Source organism: Copadichromis virginalis, linkage group LG15 (assembly GCF_057382275.1).
Source record: "Copadichromis virginalis isolate Kocher_CV1m ecotype Utaka linkage group LG15, C_Virginalis_male_GT1.1, whole genome shotgun sequence".
NCBI lineage: Eukaryota > Metazoa > Chordata > Actinopteri > Cichliformes > Cichlidae > Copadichromis > Copadichromis virginalis.
In genome coordinates, this window is record NC_140632.1 from 33672364 (window position 1) to 33695093 (window position 22730).

The 22730-nt window shown below is 40.8% G+C and overlaps 2 protein-coding genes and 2 long non-coding RNA genes across 6 annotated transcripts in view; 2 read left to right on the forward strand and 2 right to left on the reverse strand.

Annotated features, from left to right (window-relative positions):
• ube2j1 (ubiquitin-conjugating enzyme E2, J1) overlaps positions 1–22065 on the forward strand; it is a 55918-nt gene extending 33853 nt beyond the window's left edge. For all 3 annotated transcript variants that reach the window (XM_085433001.1, XM_085433000.1, XM_085432999.1), the window contains one exon: positions 19179–22065. In XM_085433001.1, coding sequence (XP_085289127.1) covers positions 19179–19454 — 276 coding nt within the window. In that variant the 3' untranslated portion in view covers positions 19455–22065. The remainder of the gene's footprint in view (positions 1–19178) is intronic.
• LOC146692806 (uncharacterized) lies at positions 76–1565 on the reverse strand. The gene is made up of 2 exons (XR_014915290.1): positions 1198–1565; positions 76–345 (listed from the first exon to the last, which is right to left on the reverse strand). It is a non-coding gene; the product is annotated as an uncharacterized LOC146692806 (long non-coding RNA).
• LOC146692807 (uncharacterized) lies at positions 1656–3284 on the forward strand. Its single transcript, XR_014915291.1, has 2 exons — positions 1656–2162; positions 3015–3284. It is a non-coding gene; the product is annotated as an uncharacterized LOC146692807 (long non-coding RNA).
• Positions 3521–5973, reverse strand: LOC146692808 (uncharacterized). The gene is made up of 4 exons (XM_085433002.1): positions 5471–5973; positions 5078–5329; positions 4420–4509; positions 3521–4246 (listed from the first exon to the last, which is right to left on the reverse strand). The coding sequence occupies exons 1-4, from the start codon at positions 5598–5600 to the stop codon at positions 3987–3989; spliced, it is 732 nt and encodes a 243-aa protein (XP_085289128.1). The 5' UTR covers positions 5601–5973; the 3' UTR covers positions 3521–3986.
• Positions 22066–22730: the final 665 nt, after the last annotated feature.

Sequence of the window (22730 nt, forward strand, 5' to 3'; positions counted from 1 at the left end):
CTCAAACTTTTGCATCACACTGGTTATAGGAACATAGTGAAGACAAGTTACTTAAGAGAATAAAGAGAGGTTAGGTTATTTTGGAGTAGAGATCCATTTATTAAGAAAATTTTAAAAAGGAGAAAGTTCCCTTGTAGTTGTGGAACATGGATCCTGAGTTGGGGGGTGCCTTCGTCTGGACGTGCTTCCCATCCAGAGCTCCACAACAGAGGGGGAAGTTCCAGCGCTCCTGGAATCCCTCTGCGATGGACCGCCAGTCTTCAGTTGAAGGCACAGCCGTGAAATCGTCCACTAGACAGTCCCAGATGGCCGTCGCTACCTGGGGGATGATCTGGCTCACCATACCTATGACACCACAGCCATGCTATCATTCAACCACTGAACTGATAACAGCATAAATCGAATTAAATTAAATCGGGACTTGATGAGACCATCTGAGTATCACTAGAAATATTATAAACAGTACCAGTTTGCTATCGGTAAACACCGAGAGCATTCACTGTTAGCATAGCACATCCATGTTAGCAGTGTATAAACGATAGTTTATACACGCCGACAGCATTCACTGTTATAGCACATCCATGTTAGCAGTGTATAAACGATAGTTTATACACGCCGACAGCATTCACTGTTATAGCACATCCATGTTAGCAGTGTATACACGATACACTGCTAACATGGATGTGCTATGCCATCAGTAAACGCCGACAGCATTCACTGTTAGCATAGCACATCCATGTTAGCAGTGTATAAACGATAGTTTATACACGCCGACAGCATTCACTGTTAGCATAGCACATCCATGTTAGCAGTGTATAAACGATAGTTTATACACGCCGACAGCATTCACTGTTATAGCACATCCATGTTAGCAGTGTATACACGATACACTGCTAACATGGATGTGCTATGCCATCAGTAAACGCCGACAGCATTCACTGTTAGCATAGCACATCCATGTTAGCAGTGTATAAACGATAGTTTATACACGCCGACAGCATTCACTGTTATAGCACATCCATGTTAGCAGTGTATACACGATACACTGCTAACATGGATGTGCTATGCCATCAGTAAACACCGACAGCATTCACTGTTAGCATAGCACATCCATGTTAGCAGTGTATAAATGGATGGTTTAGCATATATTAGCACAGGTATCAATAAAGGACTACCGTATTGACCACTTTTACTAACCTCAGGCAGACGGACAGGCGCTCTGCAGGTGGGATTGAGCGCCTGTAATTGGTGTCTAGGCGGGCGATTCTGGGACCGACACGGGAAAGCAGGTCCTCAAACTGGCCGGGTGACAGACGATGATATCGCTGGAATCTGCCGTCATCCAGGCGCAGCTCCTGGAGCAAATGGTGAAACTCACCAAACTGCTCACGCGCCTGGAGGACCTGATGGACCCAGGTACGGCGAGGACGTCTTTTACGCTGCTGCTCTGCTCTCCACAGTACATAGAGAAGGGAGACTCTCTCTTCAAGCGCTAGCTCGATAGCTGCCATCTTGCAAAACCAGGTCTGGCACAACTCCCTCCCACATTCCTCCCACATTTCCGGTTCACGCGCGTCACGCGCGTCAAAATATCATATTTTGACGCGCGATGGATTTTTCTTGGACACGCGTGAACACACCGTAACGGTGTGTTCACACCGAACGCGATGGACGCGAATAAAACGCCCCAAACGCCCCTAATTTGACGCGTGTACATTCGCGTCTCAACGCGTGTCCAAGAAAAATCCATCGCGCGTCAAAATATGATATTTTGACGCGCGTGACGCGCGTGAACCGGAAATGTGGGAGGAATGTGGGAGGGAGTTGTGCCAGACCTGGTTTTGCAAGATGGCAGCTATCGAGCTAGCGCTTGAAGAGAGAGTCTCCCTTCTCTATGTACTGTGGAGAGCAGAGCAGCAGCGTAAAAGACGTCCTCGCCGTACCTGGGTCCATCAGGTCCTCCAGGCGCGTGAGCAGTTTGGTGAGTTTCACCATTTGCTCCAGGAGCTGCGCCTGGATGACGGCAGATTCCAGCGATATCATCGTCTGTCACCCGGCCAGTTTGAGGACCTGCTTTCCCGTGTCGGTCCCAGAATCGCCCGCCTAGACACCAATTACAGGCGCTCAATCCCACCTGCAGAGCGCCTGTCCGTCTGCCTGAGGTTAGTAAAAGTGGTCAATACGGTAGTCCTTTATTGATACCTGTGCTAATATATGCTAAACCATCCATTTATACACTGCTAACATGGATGTGCTATGCTAACAGTGAATGCTGTCGGTGTTTACTGATGGCATAGCACATCCATGTTAGCAGTGTATCGTGTATACACTGCTAACATGGATGTGCTATAACAGTGAATGCTGTCGGCGTGTATAAACTATCGTTTATACACTGCTAACATGGATGTGCTATGCTAACAGTGAATGCTGTCGGCGTTTACTGATGGCATAGCACATCCATGTTAGCAGTGTATCGTGTATACACTGCTAACATGGATGTGCTATAACAGTGAATGCTGTCGGCGTGTATAAACTATCGTTTATACACTGCTAACATGGATGTGCTATGCTAACAGTGAATGCTGTCGGCGTGTATAAACTATCGTTTATACACTGCTAACATGGATGTGCTATGCTAACAGTGAATGCTGTCGGCGTTTACTGATGGCATAGCACATCCATGTTAGCAGTGTATCGTGTATACACTGCTAACATGGATGTGCTATAACAGTGAATGCTGTCGGCGTGTATAAACTATCGTTTATACACTGCTAACATGGATGTGCTATAACAGTGAATGCTGTCGGCGTGTATAAACTATCGTTTATACACTGCTAACATGGATGTGCTATGCTAACAGTGAATGCTCTCGGTGTTTACCGATAGCAAACTGGTACTGTTTATAATATTTCTAGTGATACTCAGATGGTCTCATCAAGTCCCGATTTAATTTAATTCGATTTATGCTGTTATCAGTTCAGTGGTTGAATGATAGCATGGCTGTGGTGTCATAGGTATGGTGAGCCAGATCATCCCCCAGGTAGCGACGGCCATCTGGGACTGTCTAGTGGACGATTTCACGGCTGTGCCTTCAACTGAAGACTGGCGGTCCATCGCAGAGGGATTCCAGGAGCGCTGGAACTTCCCCCTCTGTTGTGGAGCTCTGGATGGGAAGCACGTCCAGACGAAGGCACCCCCCAACTCAGGATCCATGTTCCACAACTACAAGGGAACTTTCTCCTTTTTAAAATTTTCTTAATAAATGGATCTCTACTCCAAAATAACCTAACCTCTCTTTATTCTCTTAAGTAACTTGTCTTCACTATGTTCCTATAACCAGTGTGATGCAAAAGTTTGAGCAACCTTATTAATAGTCATTATTTTCCTGTATGAATCGGTTACAGTAAAAAATGTCAATTACATATATCATATAGGAGACACACACATTGATATACACTACATATTTATGTTATTTCTCTTTTTATGTGTTGCCAATATATGCACCTGCTTTGTTTAGTGTAAAGTTATTGCACACTTTCTGTAAATCCAGTGAACTGCATTTCACTTCTCAAATATCACTGTGTGTGTCTCCTATATGATGTATTTAACTGACAATTTAAATTGTGACAAATAACGATTTGTACAGGACAATGATGGCTATTAACAAGGTTGCCCAAACTTTTGCATCCCACTGTATCAGTATATTTTGTCATTAGTATAATATGAAATAAATTCTACTTGTGTCAAGTCGGGTGCCAATATTTGCTGTGTAGTAGAACAGAGACATTTGTCATTATAAATGTTTATTTGATAAAATATATAAATTCAGTAATAAAAAGATTCAACATAAATATATGAAATTTAACTATTTACAGAGAGACAGGAATAAAAAGGACCCAGCTTGGAGTGGAAGAGCCTCAGGGGAGAAGGAGGAGAAGAATAAGAACATTGTTTCTGCCCTGGAGAGCTGCTGCCTCATCAGAAAACTACTGATCATTAGGGTCCAATGTTTCCAAATTTAGCACAGCTGTGCTGTTGTCAAAAACTAATTTATGAATTTGGAATTTCACGAATTCTCGTGTCTGAGGCGGCATGCTCTCCAGAGCAGGAACAAGGCCGAGGAGGAAATACTCTGTTGCAGACGGGCGTGGCCTCTTTAGGGACTCCAGGATAGCCAGCTCCACCGCCGATGGACCATCCTGGGACCCTTCCCTCGACCGCCTTCGAGCTCTCCTCCTCTGTGGGCCTGTAAAAAACAGAACAAAACACCACAAAGAAATGAGAAGGCTGCTACTAGATTGTCATTTTCAAAATTGAAAAAAAAAACAGGATATGAACAGATTGGTTGTAGATATTTAGTAAAGGTGATCACAAGGGAATCCAAGCAAGTAAAAAGCTATCAGTGCTTGATGTTCATACCTGTGGGTGCAGCAGCAGGAGTGGAGGGACCAGGGACTGGGGAGTCAGGAGAAGCAACAGGGGAGGACTCTGCTGCATGATAACTTGACTCTATCAAGACAATATTAAATGTTAACAGGTTGAAGACAATAGTCATAGAGAATATTATATTATTATATACTTATTATTATATACAGTGGTCTCCCATTTATTGCAGCACATGAACAGTAGTCACAGTTCTCACAAGTTGATTCTCAAAGTGCAAACCTTTGTCGATTTTAAAACGTAAAAGTATTATGCAGCGCTTTTTCTCCGTCTGCGGCGCCACTTTCGTGCGCCTTTTTCGCTCCCGGTGCAGGTGTCTATTTCCGAATGAGGGTCATAGTTATGAGTGTTTTTGTGCTGTTTTTTTCTATTTGAAGTGATGGTTATCAAAACCAAACATGATAAGTTTGGCAAGCGCAGGAGACACGACACGGAGGAGATTTGTCATTTGGGCTGCAGAATGCAATGCGCATCGTTGAAAGCTGTACGGTGCAATAAAAAAAATCAGCGAAAAGGCGAGGCAGTGACGGATGAACAGCGGGACTACTTTATACTGTTTATTAATAAACAAAATATATTCCTGTATGACAACACGCATAAATTAACTGCCTACATTAATTAATTGTAAACATACCTTCTGACTGACACTCCCCTGCTGCCTCTTCGGGCTGTCCCTGGTCCTCGGGGGAGAAGTTCTCCACGGTCCGCACCATATTACCGCTGGTCTCCCGCGGGGTGAGGAAGGGGTCCAGAAACCCCATGACCGCGAAGAACTTCCATCTCCTCCCCGATCCTGCTGCAGACCCACTCCTCTTCTCCTTCTCTGACCTCTTCTCCTTATTATATGTGTCCCTGAGGCTCTTCCACTTTCTCCTGCAGATGTCCTCTGAATAAACGCATTATCTGGTTAGCGGAAAGGTATTTGTACAACAGTGGGAAAATCGCGGGACAGTAGGCGCGCTTGCTAGCTTTTGCACGGCTTCATCGGGTCAGTCTGAAAATTAAAAAGAAGAAGGAATGAACTTACCAGGTTGCCCGATCTCCTCACTTATGTGTCTCCAAGCTAGGTCCTTTTTATTCCTGTCTCGGTAGAAATAGGAGCTGGCATCATATAGCTCGGGGTGGTTAGCCACGGCGCTGATCAGCTTTTCCTCCATACTGAATGAAGAATGAAGGGCTTTGGCTGGATCTGCCCCTTTGACCTAGGTAACAGCCACGTCACCAGGCTCCTGATTGGTTGTCGCGGCGCGATTTGACGCTGGAGTTCAGATTTTTCCAACTCGAGCGGTAGACGCGAAACGCGCGTATGCACAAAGTGCAACACAAAAACTCACGCGCGTGGTTTTATTCGCGCGTCAAACGCGCCTGACGCGCTACACTGACGCGCGTTTCACGCGTTTTGGCGTTTTCGCGACGCAAATCTGCTTCCGAATTTTCGCGGGACCCGCAATCGCGCGTCATCGCGCCTTTCCATTGACTTTACATGTAAACCTGACGCTCTATTCGCGTCCATCGCGTTCGGTGTGAACACACCGTTACACAGTTTCTGTCTGATTTCTCAGACTTGTTATCTGATTTAGTGCTCGTCTCAGATAAAATAATTACTGTTGGTGATTTTAACATTCATGTAGATGCTAAAAACATTTATTCTATTATTAGACTCAATTGGCTTTTATCAAAATGTAGAAGAACCCACTCTCCACTTTAATCACACTTCTAGATCTTTTTATGATATATAGCAGAGAAACTGAGTATTTAATAACATTTCCTGAAAACCTTTTGTCTGATTTTTTTTTTCCCTAATAACATTTTAATTTATAATAATGTATTACACAGTAGGGCTGCTCAATTAATCGAATTTTAATCACGATTACGATCTGGGCTTTCAACGATCATTAAAAGTGACTGAGCCGATTATTAGCACCTCCCTCGTGCTTTACTCTCGCGCTGCTCCGTGTGGCAAAACGAGCGCACCTCTTGTTTCGAACACACGTCACAACAATTAAGAGGACCCGAGGGAAGCTCAGAAAGCTAAGCAGAAGTTATTTGGAGAGGAGAGTGACTGCCGTTGGTTGAAAAGAGGTAAAAAAAAACTTCAGTGGTTTGGAAACATTATGGGTTCGCGGAGTCAGACGTGGATCAAGTAGACACAGTGTGTAAACTTTGCTACGGTGTCGTAGCTGCACCACAGAGCAACACTGCAAAGTTCACTAAACATAGATGTTTACATTTTTCATTTATTTCTTATATTGCAAACATTTGCACTGTTATCAGTATTTCTCACACTATTTTATATTATTTTTTTAAAGTCATTATTCAATACATTGTTATTGTTAACCCTTTAAAGCCGGTGTTCTGACAAACCATCCTACTTTGGCAAAACGTCCTACCCGTAGGATAATTTTACGCTGCCATATGACAAACTGCCCTACTTTGGCAAAATGTCCTACTGTATGTAATTTATGCACATTTCTGCTGCCAAACAATAATTCCAGCACAAATTTAAGTAGGTATGATGGTTTGCCACTTAACTTTGCCCATCAGAGTATGTTTGTAGCTGATATTCATAAAGCCAGTTCGGTTTGACACTTTTTTTTACCCATTAAAGTGTGCTTGTAGGTCACATTCACATTCACAACATAGAGTATGCGTCTACTTTATAATAACAACGGTAGCATGTTTTGGCACGTAATTCTTCCCGTCAGAATTATGCTTCTTGCTCTTATTAACAAAGGTAGCATGTTTTGGCACGTAATTCTTCCTGTCAGAGTATGCTTCTACTTTATAATAACAAAGGTAGCATGGTTTGGCACTTGTTTGTAGAAGCAGTCTGCATGCCAAGGTGCTTAAGTTATACAGCTGTCACCACTGAAGTGATTGGAACACCTGACTATATAAACTTTGACAATGAACTCACTCCATTATAGTTACAGTATATATTTACTGAATATATTTACAGATACATATATTTGACGTTTATAGATCAACAGAACACAGGGAGAAAGAACTGAAAAAGAAACAGTGTACAAATTATGCACATTTGTCGCACAGGTACTTGACCAGGCTGCTCTCATATTGAGCACATCCAAAATGTGCCCATCTGGAACAAAACTCGCACTGCACCTGAAGAGGGAGAAGGGGGGGAGGGGAGGGGGGGGGGGGGTGTGTGTAAGTGTGTTAACCAACATTATGAATTTGATGAGAAAATAATTACTACAGTGGCTTGCAAAAGTATTCGGCCCCCGTGAACTTTTCCACATTTTGTCAGATTGCATTCACAAACATGAATCAATTTTATTGGAATTCCACATGAAAGACCAATGTCTCTACCAGTCTCTAGCTGGTAGAGACAGACCCTAAAAGACTGGCAGCTGTAATTGCAGATAAAGGTGATTCTACAAAGTATTGACTCAGGGGGATGAATAATTACCCCACTTTTCAGTTATTCATTTGTAAAAATTGTTTGGAATCATGTATGATTGTTGTTCCACTTCTCACGTGTACACCACTTTGTATTGGTCTTTCACGTGGAATTCCAATTAAAATTGATTTGTGTTTGTGGCTGTAATGTGACAAAATGTGGAAAAGTTCAAGGGGGCCGAATACTATTGCAAGCCACTGTATATTGCATTTGTGGTTTATTTGTTTTACCATTTCAATCATACTGGAGTCTGGATCGGCTTCCAGCATGGAACAAACCACACAGTAGTCATCAGCATTACCTAGAAACACACTGACATTAAACCTAACAGTTTTAAACAAAACTGAAAGTGCTATTGCAATACAAAAGCACATGACTCAACTTACTTTGATGTTCTAGCAGTTCGCAAGCAATTTCAGTGCGGTGCAGCCCAATGGCTTCTGGAGTGGACAGCACCCTAGTAACCTCTCCACTCAGAAGGTAGTGTTCGGCAAACTGTAAAATATGTTACAGTAATTGCAATTGATTAACTTAATTCTAGTTTAATACATTAAATACAATTGCTTATTAAATACCTTCAACACTAAAACTCCACAACTGCTGGAGTCCATCTGCTTGTTGTGTGGCAGAGTCTCCATTTTCCAATCCACTCGGGACTCTTCCTTTCCTTTCATCTTCAGAAAATTCCTAATAAAAACAAAACAAGTTTTTAAAATGTAGCCAGCATTTTGCTCTAAATAAAAAGAAAAAACCCCCCACAAACCAAACAACCTAAAACAGATAATTAATGAATGATGAATACCTCCAGTTACGCATAACTTTCCTTTCATAACAACCTTCATTTCCAAGAGGGTCTAACAGCAGTACAGATTGTGAGGAGATTTTGACAACCTAAAATAAAAATTGTATTTAGTAGAATATGTGTATTACACTCAAGTAAACATAATCAATTGTAAACATTTTCAAAATAAGAATATGCTGCTAAAAAGAACAGTAAAACAAAATAGAGAAAAAACACATGAGGTGTGAACATGTACCACAAGTATCCAGTGTGCACCAGAGTTCAGTGGGCACAACCAAATGTCCTCAGCCAGAAACAACATCTGTGGAATATTTTTAAGTTTATAAAGGTTTAGATTTATTTACATAACATACACTATATAACCAATATAACATCTACATTACCTTGCTGACACATTTAAACTTCCCAGAAAACAGAGGTTGCAACAACGCAAGACAACTGATACACGGGTTTCTGAAAAAATGCAAGATTATTATTATTATTATTTTTTTTAAATGATTACAAAATTTTATAAAATACCTTTGTGAAATAACTGGCATACGTTCTTACTTGCCTTTTGTTTCTTAATGAGGCAGTGCAGGTATGCATCAATGACCTGTTTGGATTAAAAGAAGATTATTTTTACAGACCACCACTAGGACCAAAAATGATTATTTCACTTACCTCATCAGAAAGCCACCCACTATCCTCCAGTGTGCGAAAAGAAGAGTCATACAATTTGTATGGCCCAACGACTGCCTCCACACGCCCGGTGTCTTTTGCAGCCCAAAGCCACTTCACTAAAAAACAAAATATGATAAGTTTCTTTAGTAATAACAATTGCCATTTGAAAATCACGGTCAATGGCCAACGGGCCACAAGCAGACAAGGGCCAACGGGCCAACAACATAAACATGCCAGAGGGGAGTAGCTTTATGTAAATCAGAAATTAGCAAAAATTGGACCAACAGGTCAAAATTAGCAAGAGGGGAGAAAAAAATAAAACATTCTATCCATCTGACTAGCCAAACAGGCAACAATTGACCAACCGGTCAGAATGAGATTTTTAGCTATGCCACCTTTTTCTTGCGTGCTGGGTTTCTGGGGGGTCACTGGTACAAGCTCTTCTGGTGCTTGGACTGATTTTACCTGAGCTATTTTTGGTGCAAACTGAATGACAGAGGATCTGTTATTTTGCAGCGCTTCATGTTGATGCTGAGGACTGCAAGGCCACATCTCAAAAGATGGGCTACTCTCAACAGGTTCAGCTGGAGTTGAGACTTGGACAGGGTGGCTTGTTCTATAGGGTTTAATGTGGTCAATACTGTATAGACTTTTTAAAGTATTTCCCTCAGCGTTTTTCAGTCTAACACATTTTCCACTGAAGTCATCAATTGTGTAGGGACCTGAAAAATCCGGTTCAAGTCTTCCTCCTTTTCGCCCACGTTTCCTCATATTTAGAAGCAGAATTTGATCCCCTACATTGTACACAACATTTTTGTACTTTTTCAGGGCCCGCTTGGCATATGCAACCTTTTGCTTGTCTTGTGACTTCGCAATGTTTTCTTGTGCAGTTTCTTTAACTGCATGTTGTGCTTCACTTTCAGACTGTACATAGTCACTGTACCTTTTGTCGTCTGGCAGAATGATGTTGGAAATCTAAAATTTTGTAGATATTAGCAATTAAAACAAGATGATATCATATTCATAAAGACATTACTGGGTTTTTTTCTTAAATGGTTTCAATTCTTAGTTCTAACATAGAAAGAATTTGACAAACACTCACCGGCACTTGAACAGGCACTTCTGATGGAAATACTGCCTCTCTTCCATACATCAGAAAAAAAGGTGTGTATTTTGTTGTGGTGTGTACTTTTGACCGAAGTGAAAACAGGGTGGGCTCTAGATACAGATCCCAGTTATTCTGCTGGTCATTCACCAGTTTTCGGAGGGCTCTAAATGCAGGCATAGAAATATGTAAACACAGTAAGTAAGACAAAGTTTAATTAGAAGTAAAGAAATTAATAAATTATTAAGTAACAATTAAGTTTGAATAACATAAGTAATGTTATTAAAAACTGATAGATAAAAATTAGGCATACCTTTTTATGTTGTCATTGGTCTTTTCATCTAGACCATTCGTCTGTGGATGGTATGCTGCTGTGACACTTCTTTCAATTTGCAATAACTTGCAAAGATCAGAGTTGAGCTTCAACAGATAAGGACAAGGTTATACTGCTTATACAAGCACACAAGAAAAAAATCTTTGACCCCAGTGAAGTAAAGTTAAAAAATGTAACTGAAAATTATTTAACACTTACTTCATTCACAAACTCTCTGCCTTGGTCTGACAAAATCCTTTTGGGGCAGCCATGTCTATATATAATGGAGCACAAGTGCTGGGCTACCTCAGATGCAGATTTCGTTTTTAATGAGAAAGCTTCAACCCATTTTGAAAAGTAGTCAGTTGCAGTAAGTATATACTGGAAGCCGCTTGAAGTTTTAGGAAGAGGTCCAGTAAGATCTATACCAATAAGTTCCCACACTTCAGACACCTATCAAGGACAAATTAATAATTTGAATAACAATTTGTATAATGTACACATTAACATTGATGGTTAAAATTAGTTGGCAAACCCTCCTGCCTTTATGAATATGAGCTACAAGCATAGTTTGATGGGTAAACGGGGCATAATATTTACCTGAATACACTGCAACGGTTGCACAGCAGTCAGTGGTTTCCCAACTTTTTGACACTGGTCACATTCCTGAATCTTTAAGGTAAAAATATTTATGGAGTTCACGTAAATGTTCAACATTCTCATTTGTAAAAAACAAAAACACTTAATGACATATTCTCTAACGAACAAACTATTTAGCAACAATAGTTTGTGTGCGTGTCTTCAAATCTCTGCCAGGCCTACGGGTTATTACTGTAATATCACTAATTAACCATATTTATTTATATTTTTAACTGATATCAAAAAATGTGCTTATTTTAAACACTATTTAACAACAGTACAAACAGTTAATACATACCCATGTTTTAATGTCAACTGTCATACCAAACCAGTAAAATCTGGAACACACTGCATTTAGCGTTTTGTGTGTGCCAGTGTGTCCTCCAATTGGAGATGAATGAAACTCATGAAATATCTTCCTGGCATCATCCATGGTTTTTACTACTCTTCTGGTTCCAACAAAGAGTTCTCCATCTGCAGTAAAACAATATATATTTAGAAATTAATTTAACCACATATATGAGTTGTTAGTATTAACAGTAAATTACTGACCCTTTTGTTTGAATTTTGAGGCATATCTTCTGAGGTTTTGCCTCTGAGCCTTGTCATATCCTGAAGGGTAGGAGCCCGCAGAAATGAACGCGTAAATCTCTTCCCACTTCTTCTCCATATCTACGAATGTCAGTAAACATTTTCTTATGAGCTTCAATATGTGCAGTTGACAATGCAAATAATTTAACTTATTAAATAACGAAATTACCGAAACAGCCTTAAAACACCGAAGCTGCGGACTCAAAAGTGTTGTGCAAATACCACGTGTCCGGTAACTTGACAGCAGACTTCACCGAATCTGCAAATTCGACAGTTTTGTGCAGAAAGCAGATAGCGACTTCACTTTAATATTGACAAACAATCACAAAGGCTTAAAAAATCAAGTATCAACGTCAATAAAAAGTACTAATACTTACTACTTACCTATTCTCCTGCAAATATGACAATGGAGTAGCGTGAAATCACAGCCGGATGCGCTTAGCTTCCCTTTTTGTGTTGTGCGCATGCGCGCACATGCTCAGGAACTACGGGTAGGACGGTTTACGGGGTAGGAGAAATTCCCAGAACACCGGTCAGAGCAGCACGCTCTGTTTTGTGTAACTATTTTTAAATCCCTGTAGAACCGGAACCGCTAAGCTAGCGCAATAATTTTTTTTTTGCATATGAAACCGGAGGAGTTGTACTTACATCTTATGCCATCAGCTTGTCCTCGGTCACGGTTTCCTTCCACATAAAGCTTTGCAAAAATTGCATAAAAAGCGCTTGCAGGAACAAAAACATAATATTCCAGAAACAGCTTTGCCATCTGATCAGCTGTTCGTTCCCACATTGAAATAGACGTCAGCGCGAACTATCGCATGTCCGCCATTTCCTGCCAGAAACCGGAAGTGACGTCATCTTCGTGGAACATGTAGTTTTTTTTACTTGTAGGCCTTAAAAACCTATACTGGTGTTTTTATAAGTCATGTTTGACTTTTCTGAATAGTTGCTGGGATGCTTAGAACTCATATTGCACTGCTGGAAATAGTTTATTTTGATGCACCTGCTGTTTTCTTTGCAAATTTGAATCATAGGATTGTTTTGTTTTTCCTGCACTATATAAAAATTGCTTTATCTCCAAAATAAAACTATGAAGACACTCAAAATAAATTTCCTGTTGTTGTAAACTATTTTTTGCATTTAAAGTTTTGAGGGACAAACCTCTTAAATTTCTCCAAGTAGAAATATATGTAAAAAACAAAAATGATTTTCAATTTTTTTGTAGTTTATTGCACTTTTTTGTAATTAATGTAGTTACTATGGACTTAATGCATACATATTATTAAAATATGGGCTATAACAGTTGTATTGATGTATAGCAACTTGAAATGCTCCCAATGGCACTATAACATGTAAAAAAATAATATAAGCTCTGGCGGACTTGGTTCTATAGTAGGTCGTAAGGGTTAAATAAATATCGTCAAATAATCGAGATCTCAATTTCAGTGAAAATCGTGATTATCATTTTTGCCATAATCGAGCAGCCCTATTACACAGCAGTGGGGATAAATTCATCCACTGTCTTCTACAATGACATGTGCAGCACGGTTACTTGAACGTTAGTCCAACAGAGGTCGATTATCTTGTTAATAATTTTATTTCTTCACTGCATATGACTCTGGATACTGTAGCTCCTGTGAAAAAGAGAGCCTCAAATTAAAACTACTTTCAACTCTCTGGTATAACTCTCTAACGCGCACCTTAAAGGTGATGACTTCAAATCAAATCAAATCAAATCACTTTTATTGTCACATCACATGTGCAGGTACATTGGTACAGCACATGTGAGTGAAATTCTTGTGTGCGAGCTTCACAAGCAACAGAGTTGTGCAAAATACAATAATGTAAACAAAAAATACAAGAATGGCTACATCTGAAACTAATAAATATATGTACTTCTGGATGTGTATACTAAATATTTTTCTACGTGTGTGTGTGTGTGTGTGTGTGTGTGTGTGTGTGTACACATATTTTACAAATTAAATAGAGTAAACAATAAATAAAATATATAAAATAAAATATACAGAGTGAGACATGTGCAAAACAGTGGCATTACTGTACAGTATGGAGTGCATAATGTTAAAGTTCCAGTAGTGAAGCTGAGGTGTCTATGACGTGTTCAGCAGTCTGATGGCCTGATGGAAGAAGCTGTCTCTCAGTCTGCTGGTACGGGACCGGATGCTGCAGAACCTCCTTCCTGATGGAAGTAGTCTGAACAGTTTATGGCTGGGGTGACTGGAGTCCTTGATGATCCTCCCCACTTGAGGACGCGGCCGGGAATCCCATCCGGACCAGTAGCTTTGCGCGCGTTCACCTTCCTGAAGCACTTCCGCACATCCTCCTCAGACACAGTGTGCGCACTGACGTCATCCGCGGTGCGCACACTGTCCGGTCTCATGGTGTTCGCTGTGTCGAATCTAGCGTAGAATACGTTTAGATCCTCACACAGAGAGGCCGTGGTCTGCGGTGTGCTGGTTTTCCCTCTAAAGTCTGTGATCGTGTTTAGTCCCTGCCACATACTCCGAGGGTTGTCAAACTGTTGCTCCACCCTGTCCCTGTACTCACGTTTGGCTGCTTTGATCGTCTTCCGGAGTTGGTAATGTGCGTGTTTGTAGTCCGATGTGTTCGCGGAGGCAAAGGCGGTGCTCCGTGCCGCGCGAACATCTCCGTTAATCCAGGGTTTTTGATTTGGGAAGGATTTAACTGTTCTGGATGGGACGACATCTTCCACGCATTTCCTGATAAATCCGCAGACTGAGTCTGTGTATTCATCAATGTCCCTAGCGGCCACGTGAAACATTTCCCAGTCCGCGTGATCAAAACAGTCCCGCAGCGCAGACTCCGAATGGTCCGTCCAACAGTGCACCGCCCTCCGGGTTGGAGCTTCCTGTTTCAGCTTCTGCCTGTAGGCGGGCAGGAGCAGGATGGAGCGGTGATCTGATTGGCCGAATGGGGCGCGGGGGAGGGCTTTGTACACATCCCGGAAAGAGGTGTAGCAGTGGTCGAGTAGCCGATCTCCACGAGTGTTAAAATGGATGTGTTGGTGGAGTTTGGGTGAGACTTTCTTCAGGTTTCCCTTATTAAAGTCTCCGGCTGTGATAAACACCGCCTCTGGGTGTGCGGTTTCCTCGCTGCTGATCGCGCTGTACAGTTCCCTGAGTGCTCGGTCAGTGTCGGCTTGTGGGGGAATGTAAACAGCCGTAATAATCACTGCTGTAAATTCCCTCGGTAGCCAGAATGGCCGGCACTTAATCATCAGGTACTCCAGGTCCGGTGAGCAGAAGGATTTGACCGGGTGCACGTTCGCATAATCACACCAGCTGTTGTTGATCATGAAACACACACCACCGCCTCTGCTTTTCCCAGTAAGATCCTGTGACCTGTCCGCGCGATGCACGGAGAACCCCGGTAGTTGTATTCCGGAGTCCGGTACCTTGTCTGATAGCCAGGTTTCTGTGAGGCAGATCACGCAGCAGTCCCGCATCTCTCGCTGGAATGAGATCCGTGCCCGAAGCTCGCACAGCTTGTTCTCCAGAGACTGCACATTAGCCAGTAATAAACTGGGTAACGGTGGTCTGTTAGTGCGCCGTCTCAGTCGAACCAGAACGCCAGATCTTCTCCCTCTGCATCTGCGTTTGCGGCCTCCAGGGCCAGAGAACAAAGGCGTCTCAGGTGAGATGAATGGGGGGTCTGCAAACGGAGCGTCCGTGTTGCAAAACTTGAACTCCGGAAAGTTATAAGAAAGACCGTCTTTTATGTCCAGTAAGGTTTGTCGGTCGTACACAAGGAGACATGTGCTACTCGCGAAAAAATGAAGGAAAAGTAAAATTAAACACAGAAAAAAGCTGTTGCTTGGGGGAGCTCGCGACAAGGCTGCCATACTCGGCGCCATCTTGTTCTTGTTCAACTTGTAGGCTGGAGAGGAAATGGCGTGTCACAAATCTGGCAGATCATCATTTAGCCTGGAGAAATAGTTTGTTGCTTTATAAGAAAGCCCTCCATAAAGCTAGAACATCTTACTATTCATCACTGATTGAAGAAAATAAGAACAACCCTAGGTTTCTCTTCAGCACTGTAGCCAGGCTGTCAAAAAGTCAGAGCTCTGTTGAATCAGCCATTCCTTTAACGTTAACTAGTAATGACTTCATGAACTTCTTCACAAATAAAATTTTTACCATTAGAGAAAAAAGGACTCATAATAATCTCACAGAGATAACATTATGTACAACTACTTTCAGTACCATTAATATTCATTTAGTCTTTTTCTCCAATTGATCTTTCTGAGTTAACTCAGGGAATTACTCCCTCCCAGCCATCATCATTTCTTTTAGATCCCATTCCTGCTCAAAAAATGTTCTAACATTAATTAGTGCTTCAGTCTTTAATGTAATCAACCTATTAATTGGCTACGTACTCCAGGTCTTCAAGCTGGCAGTAGTTAAACTGTTAACTATAGCATCTTGATGCATGCTCAATCATCCAGGCAAGGAAATCCCTAAAACTTGATTCTGTTCATCTGGATGTAGCGTATTCAGTGGGAGAAACGTTTTGCCACTCATCCAGGTGACTTCTTCAGTCTCAGCTGACTGCAGGTTTCCCCAACCTTACAGTACCTTTGAACAATGACTGAAAGTAGCCCACTGTGAGCAATCTTGGAGTGTTTTTGACTACAATATGTCCTTCAACGCACATATTAAACAAATATGTAAGACTGCTTTCTTCCATTTGTGCAAGATCTCTAAAATTAGAAATGTCCTGTCTCAGAGTGACGCTGAAAAACTAGCTGATGCATTTATTACTTCCAGGCTGGACTACTGTAATTCATTATTATCAGGATGTCCAAAAACTCCCTGAAAAGCCTTCAGTTAATCCAAAATGCTGCAGCAAGAGTCCTGACAGGGACTAGAAAGAGAGAGCAGATTTCTCCTGTTTTGGCTTCCCTTCATTGGCTTCCTGTTAAATCCAGAATTGAATTCAAAATCCTGCTCCTCACATACAAGGTCTTAAATAATCAGGCCTCATCTTATCTAAATGACCTTTATAGCACTATATCACCCCACTAGAGCACTTGGCTCTCACACTGCAGGCTTACTTGTTGTGCCTACAGTATTTGAAAGTAGAATGGGAGGGAGAGCCTTCAGTTTTCAGGCCTGTCTTCTATGGAACCAGCTTCCAGTTTGGATTCAGGAGACAGACACTATCTCTAATGTAGGATTACGCTTCAAAATTTCCTTTTTGCTAAACCATGTAGTTTCAGCATGGAGGAGGAAGTGTGATGTCTGGGGCTGTTTTGCTTGATCCAGGGTTGGTGATTTATTCAGAGTGAGAGGCACCCTGAACCAAAACAGCTACCACTGCGTTCTGCAGCGCCATGTAATACCCTCTGGTATGTGCCTAGTTGATCAGGATTCCATCCTACAGCAAGACAAGGACCCAAAATATAAGTCCAAGCTATGTCAGACCTACCTCAGTAAACAAGAACAAGATGGTAAGCTTAAAAACACGGAGTAGCCAGCACAGTCTCCAGACTTAAACCCTGGTTTGGGATGAACTGGACAGAACAGTGAAAGCAAAGTAACCTACAAGTGCCGCACGTTTATGGGAACTTCAGCAACAGATATGAGAAGAACTTTGTGAAGAATATTAATGCCACAGGTGTGTTCAGCTCTTATATCTTCCAAAGGGGACTACTTTGATGAGTCAAAAGTTTAGAATACATTTTGGTCTATAAATTGATTCCATGATTTCTTATTTAACTCTAATTGCTTATTTGTACTATGTTTTCATTTCAATGTGCAATGAGAATAAAACTGCGTAATTGTCAATACAAAATTAAAAAATTGGCGTGTTCTAAAACTTTTCTGTTAGTGTATATTGATCTACTACAATTCTACTCAATACAATCTAAGATTTGCTTCAAAATGCTGTTAATTTTTTTCCTTTACAAATGTATAATTTATAATATCAGCACATATTTAGTTTATCATAATAGAAGATAATTTTTTGTGTTCATTGTAGCCAAACTCTAGATGTTATTGTTCTCAGTTTAATTTTTTTTCCTGCTAGACAGCTGAATTCTATATAGCAGTAATCAGCTTGAAGCTCATAAATTAATTTAAGCAGCAGTCATGTCCAAGCTGTCCTGCTGTTCACATTTCGTGATGATGTCCTTGTCTGATATAATCAGCATGAATCCGTTTTAATGGCATCTGCTGTCCTGTGTGATTGGCTGTCTTAAAAAGTGTGCGTACAAAATAAAGCAACTTGGCGATTAAAGTCACTAGGTTATTAACAGGAAATTACAGCACACCTAAAGCTGCTTTAGTTCTGTGTAAACTAATAACATTTCTGCTTTGGTCTTTGTCATATTTGTGTGTTTAGGTGCATACATGTGTAGGTGTCTACTGTGCACTCTCCCATGTCCCTAACTGGAAAGCATTTTAAAAGCTCCTTGTAAATTTATACAGTGCCCATCACAACTACAGTCACCTCGATGTGCTTTATATTGTAAGGTAGACCCTATAATAATACATACAGAGAGAAACCCAACAATCAGATGACCCCCTATGAGCAAGCACAGTGGGAAGGAAAAACTCCCTTTTAACAGGAAGAAACCTCCCTGAGCCTCCGACAGAACCAGGCTCAGGGAGGGGCGGGGCCATCTGCCGCGACCGGTTGGGGTGAGAGAAAGAAGACAGGATGAAGGACGGAACAGATCAACCAGGTCACCAGTCTTTGTCAAGGCCAACGCAGAAAGACAGACAACCATTCGCACTCACATTCACACCTATTGGCAATTTAGATTCACCCTATTGACTGCATGTCTCAGAGAAAAAGCCCGTGGCCAGTGTATTTCAACCCATTCAAACCCTTCTTGCTGTGAGGCGATAGTGCTAACTGCTGTGTCACTGTACTGTCCTTAGTGTATTATTTCAAACATTCATTTTTAACATTGTAGTCTGCTGCTGCGACCGACCAAAGCTGCTTGACCTAAAGGACAGGCAAAATTTAGCTCCTAAAAGTGGTTCAAAGCATTTTAAAGACAGAAGAACAAAAGCTTAAAAGCTTAGTAGAAAAAGTCTATAAAATAAGTGAGTTTCAGACATTTACTGAGGAAACAGCCAAACAGCCAAAAATGTAACTAATGAGATGACTAATGTCCTTGTCTTAATGATGCTTACACTGAGATCCTCTTCCACAGGTAGAGGCTTCTCAGTCCACAAGAGCAGAAGCACTTCAGACACCTACAACCTCCACAAGTTCCGATCGTCCTCTCAGCCCCAGGCAACGTCGCGCCCAACAGACCCAAAGAGAGTCAGCAGCCAGCAGAGCAGTTTTCACACCAATTCATCAGCCTCAGGATGAAAGCCACACAGGCTCTGCAGTTCTCATTGTGGTGCTCACTCTGGCTTTGGCTGCACTCATCTTCCGCAGGATCTACCTTGCACATGAGTACAAGTTTGACTATGATTTGTGACCTTCCTCCTGAGTCAACCGCTCGTACTACCAACTCCACAGAACTTTAATTAGCTAAAGCAGAACCAGAGGTGAGGCAGTGGCTAACAGTGACTACAGCTGTCCTCTCTGCCTGTCCACAGAGGGTTCAGCCTCCACTTAGGGGGAACTTTCATTCCTCTAATCGCTAGAACACCTCCAGGGTGTCTTTAATTTAATGTGAATTTTACTTTCCAGAGCATCTTGAATTTTTGTGAATGGGAAACTTCATTGTTTGTGACCTGTTAAACCACACACACACACAACATGTCCCCTTCCATAGAAATTGTCTTACAGCTGCTGACTGTTTCCAATATTGAAATAACAGAGTAACGTAAAATGACAACAACATAGGATCAGGGGCAGTTGTTGTCTCATTCTAATTATTTGATCAAGAAAGCATCTGCACAAATTACATGTGCTATTATGACTTTATCATGTGTTTTATCTTCCTGCAAGGTCAGCTTGGTCACAGTGCACAGGGCTCTGTTTTAATGGTTTAAGGCTAACAACAAGCACAAAGTTAATGTGGACAATTGTTTTAATTGCACGGGGGCATTCAGACCAATCTGAATAGCAGAAGCTGCAGCTGCATCACCGTGTGTCCTGCTACTTTTAGGTGACTGTGGGGATTTAATAGACTGATGTAGAAGCTTTCCGTACACTGTAAAACATCAGTAGTTCAAACAAGGACCAAGACAAATATTAAAAAACTAAATTTCATAAATTAATCTAAATACAGTACAACAGAGCTTTAGGTTAAAAAGAGTGGACTATAACGCAGTCTATTCCTTTATAGGTATAGTGTCTTTTACAGATACCTGTACCGATATCCTGTGCTATAATCACTGTCATTTTTGTCTGTGTATTTATTTGAAAAGAATACAAAAAGAGTATTTAAAATGTTTAAACTGAGATTTTTTTTCTTGATTTCCCCCAAATACAATACATTTATACTCATCTTATACAAAGTTGTCTGTGAAGATCCAATTAATACTGAATTATCAGTGCATCTAAAGATTTTGTTAGCAACTTGTGCTACTGATAAGATGATAACCCTTAGCTAAGGTACTGCATATTCCAGCAAGAAAATACTAAACAAAACAACCAAATAGTAAATATTAGAAAGGATATCTGCAGTAAAAGTTCAGGTATATAACTAAAGGCAGAGGAACTTGTGCTTGTATTGCACACTAGTGCACAGGATTTTGGTAATGTGCACCAGAATTGGTGAAGGCATGTGTAGAAATTAGCAACACTTGCTTTCAGTAAGTATTTTAAGTCAATCACAATATTAATTATTCAGCACAACAATGGTAAACCACATTCTTCACAAGTTGTCATAGCACTATAGCTCCATAGTAAAAGCCTCGAGTGTTATGTTTCTTCACTGTCATCATTGGATGTTGTCTTTGTACTATTTTCATTTAAATATAGGGTTTAAATTAATTGTTACTTTTTTGGAAATGGGGTTAAAAATTGATGAATCCTTTCAAAGTGAGGTTTAGGATTATGCTTTCTTTTCCACTAAACTTTAACCCTTTAAAGCCTAAAAGAATTGTCCGAAAATTTGTTGAACAATCTGGGAAATATGATATACTAGATGTTAAGGGGTCAAAGGTCTTTTAGTGGCTGAAGTGTCTAATGTCTTGTACACAGAAACATTTAAGACACATTTCCATCAGAACACTACCTGCTTTGTGCTGAAGCATTTGTTATATGTTGTGCTGCCACCAAAATAGAGCCTGGAGTGTAAAGCTTCCTAGTAATCCTGTGTGACTGATCCAGTATCAGCTAAATGCATGTTTACTGAAGAACATGATCAGGGTAGACAGCTTTGTTAATCTTATTACCATAGCAATGTTTATTGGTGATGTCATTTTAAGGATTACTTGCTCAAACAAGACAGTGTCTTCATAAACGTCTGCCAAACGTGCAACCAAGTGCTTACTTCCAACACAAGTATAACTGCTTGGACTCTTCACCTATCACACCAACATCACACTTTGTTTCCAACACAAACTCGCTTTTCTGTGGATTTGTAATTCCATTTGTTTCAGTATCTTTCCTCTTTCGGTACTTCTGTCACCCCAGCTGTTTCATGGTGTTCATAGCACATGTCTTTGCATTCATTTTTTGTTTGCCTTGCATTCTCTGAAGTTATTTTTCCCAGTTTTTAGACTCAGAAACTGTCTCAAGCATTTAGTATTTACCCTTTTTGATTCAACTTAGATTTAGAATTTTATCAGTCTCGTGACACTCAGAGGAACATGGAAGCAATTTAAATGTATTCTTTGCACATCAAAGGTGACAGCTTTCTGATACGTAGAACGTCTTGGCTGCATACAGATAGGTCAAAGGAAGTTGCAACAGTCTACAGGAACAAATTTGCCTCTGTAGTCTTTTTCTTCTTCAAGCAGCATCGGATACCTGCATATGTCCAGGTATTACATGTAGACATTCAAGATTTTATTATTTTTTTTTATCAGTGTGCATTTTGTCAGAATTTCTTTATGACAGTCTCCTCTGTCTTTATTCCCATAGCTCTTGTACTTGGATATAAACAGAAAATAAATCAATTTCAGATGAAGGAATGTGTTTGCCATGTGCCAAGTTTTATTCTGTCTTATCCTTATTTATTACCTTATTTAGCCCCTCACAGCCCATTGTTCATCAGGGGGCTAGTTTCAGTTATTGTGCAAATGTACTGTTCATAAGGTTGGGGAAACCTGCAGTAGCTGAGACTGAAGAATCAACAGATTCAACAGAATCAACCTTTTGGGATTTTCTTACCTGAATGATCGAGCATGCATCAAGTCAAACTCTGATGATCAAGTTGACCTCTTGCAGTTGTGTGCAGGGCCTGGATCCCAGAATGTGTGACAATCAATAGATGCTCTCTCATTGTTTCACTGCCTGTTAAACTTGTTACAGTTTCCTTTGGGCATATTATCTTGCTTTTCAGGTTCTTCATGCTCAAATTGCAAGATTTTGATTAAAAACGAATCAGGGCCTTCAGGACAAAGTTGTTTGATCAATGCAACATGTCTAAATGCTTCATTCAAAACACGTCAACACCAAGTTTGTTTTTTCATTCGATAGCCATACCCTACATTTAAGAATTAAAATGGCATTATTTTATGAACATTATTTTTACACAGAAAAAATTAAAGCCAGATGACTATCAAAGTGTACAGTAAAGCCACCCACACCTTTTAAAAGCTCACCCAATATCCACTTTTTGAAGTTTTCCACAGTG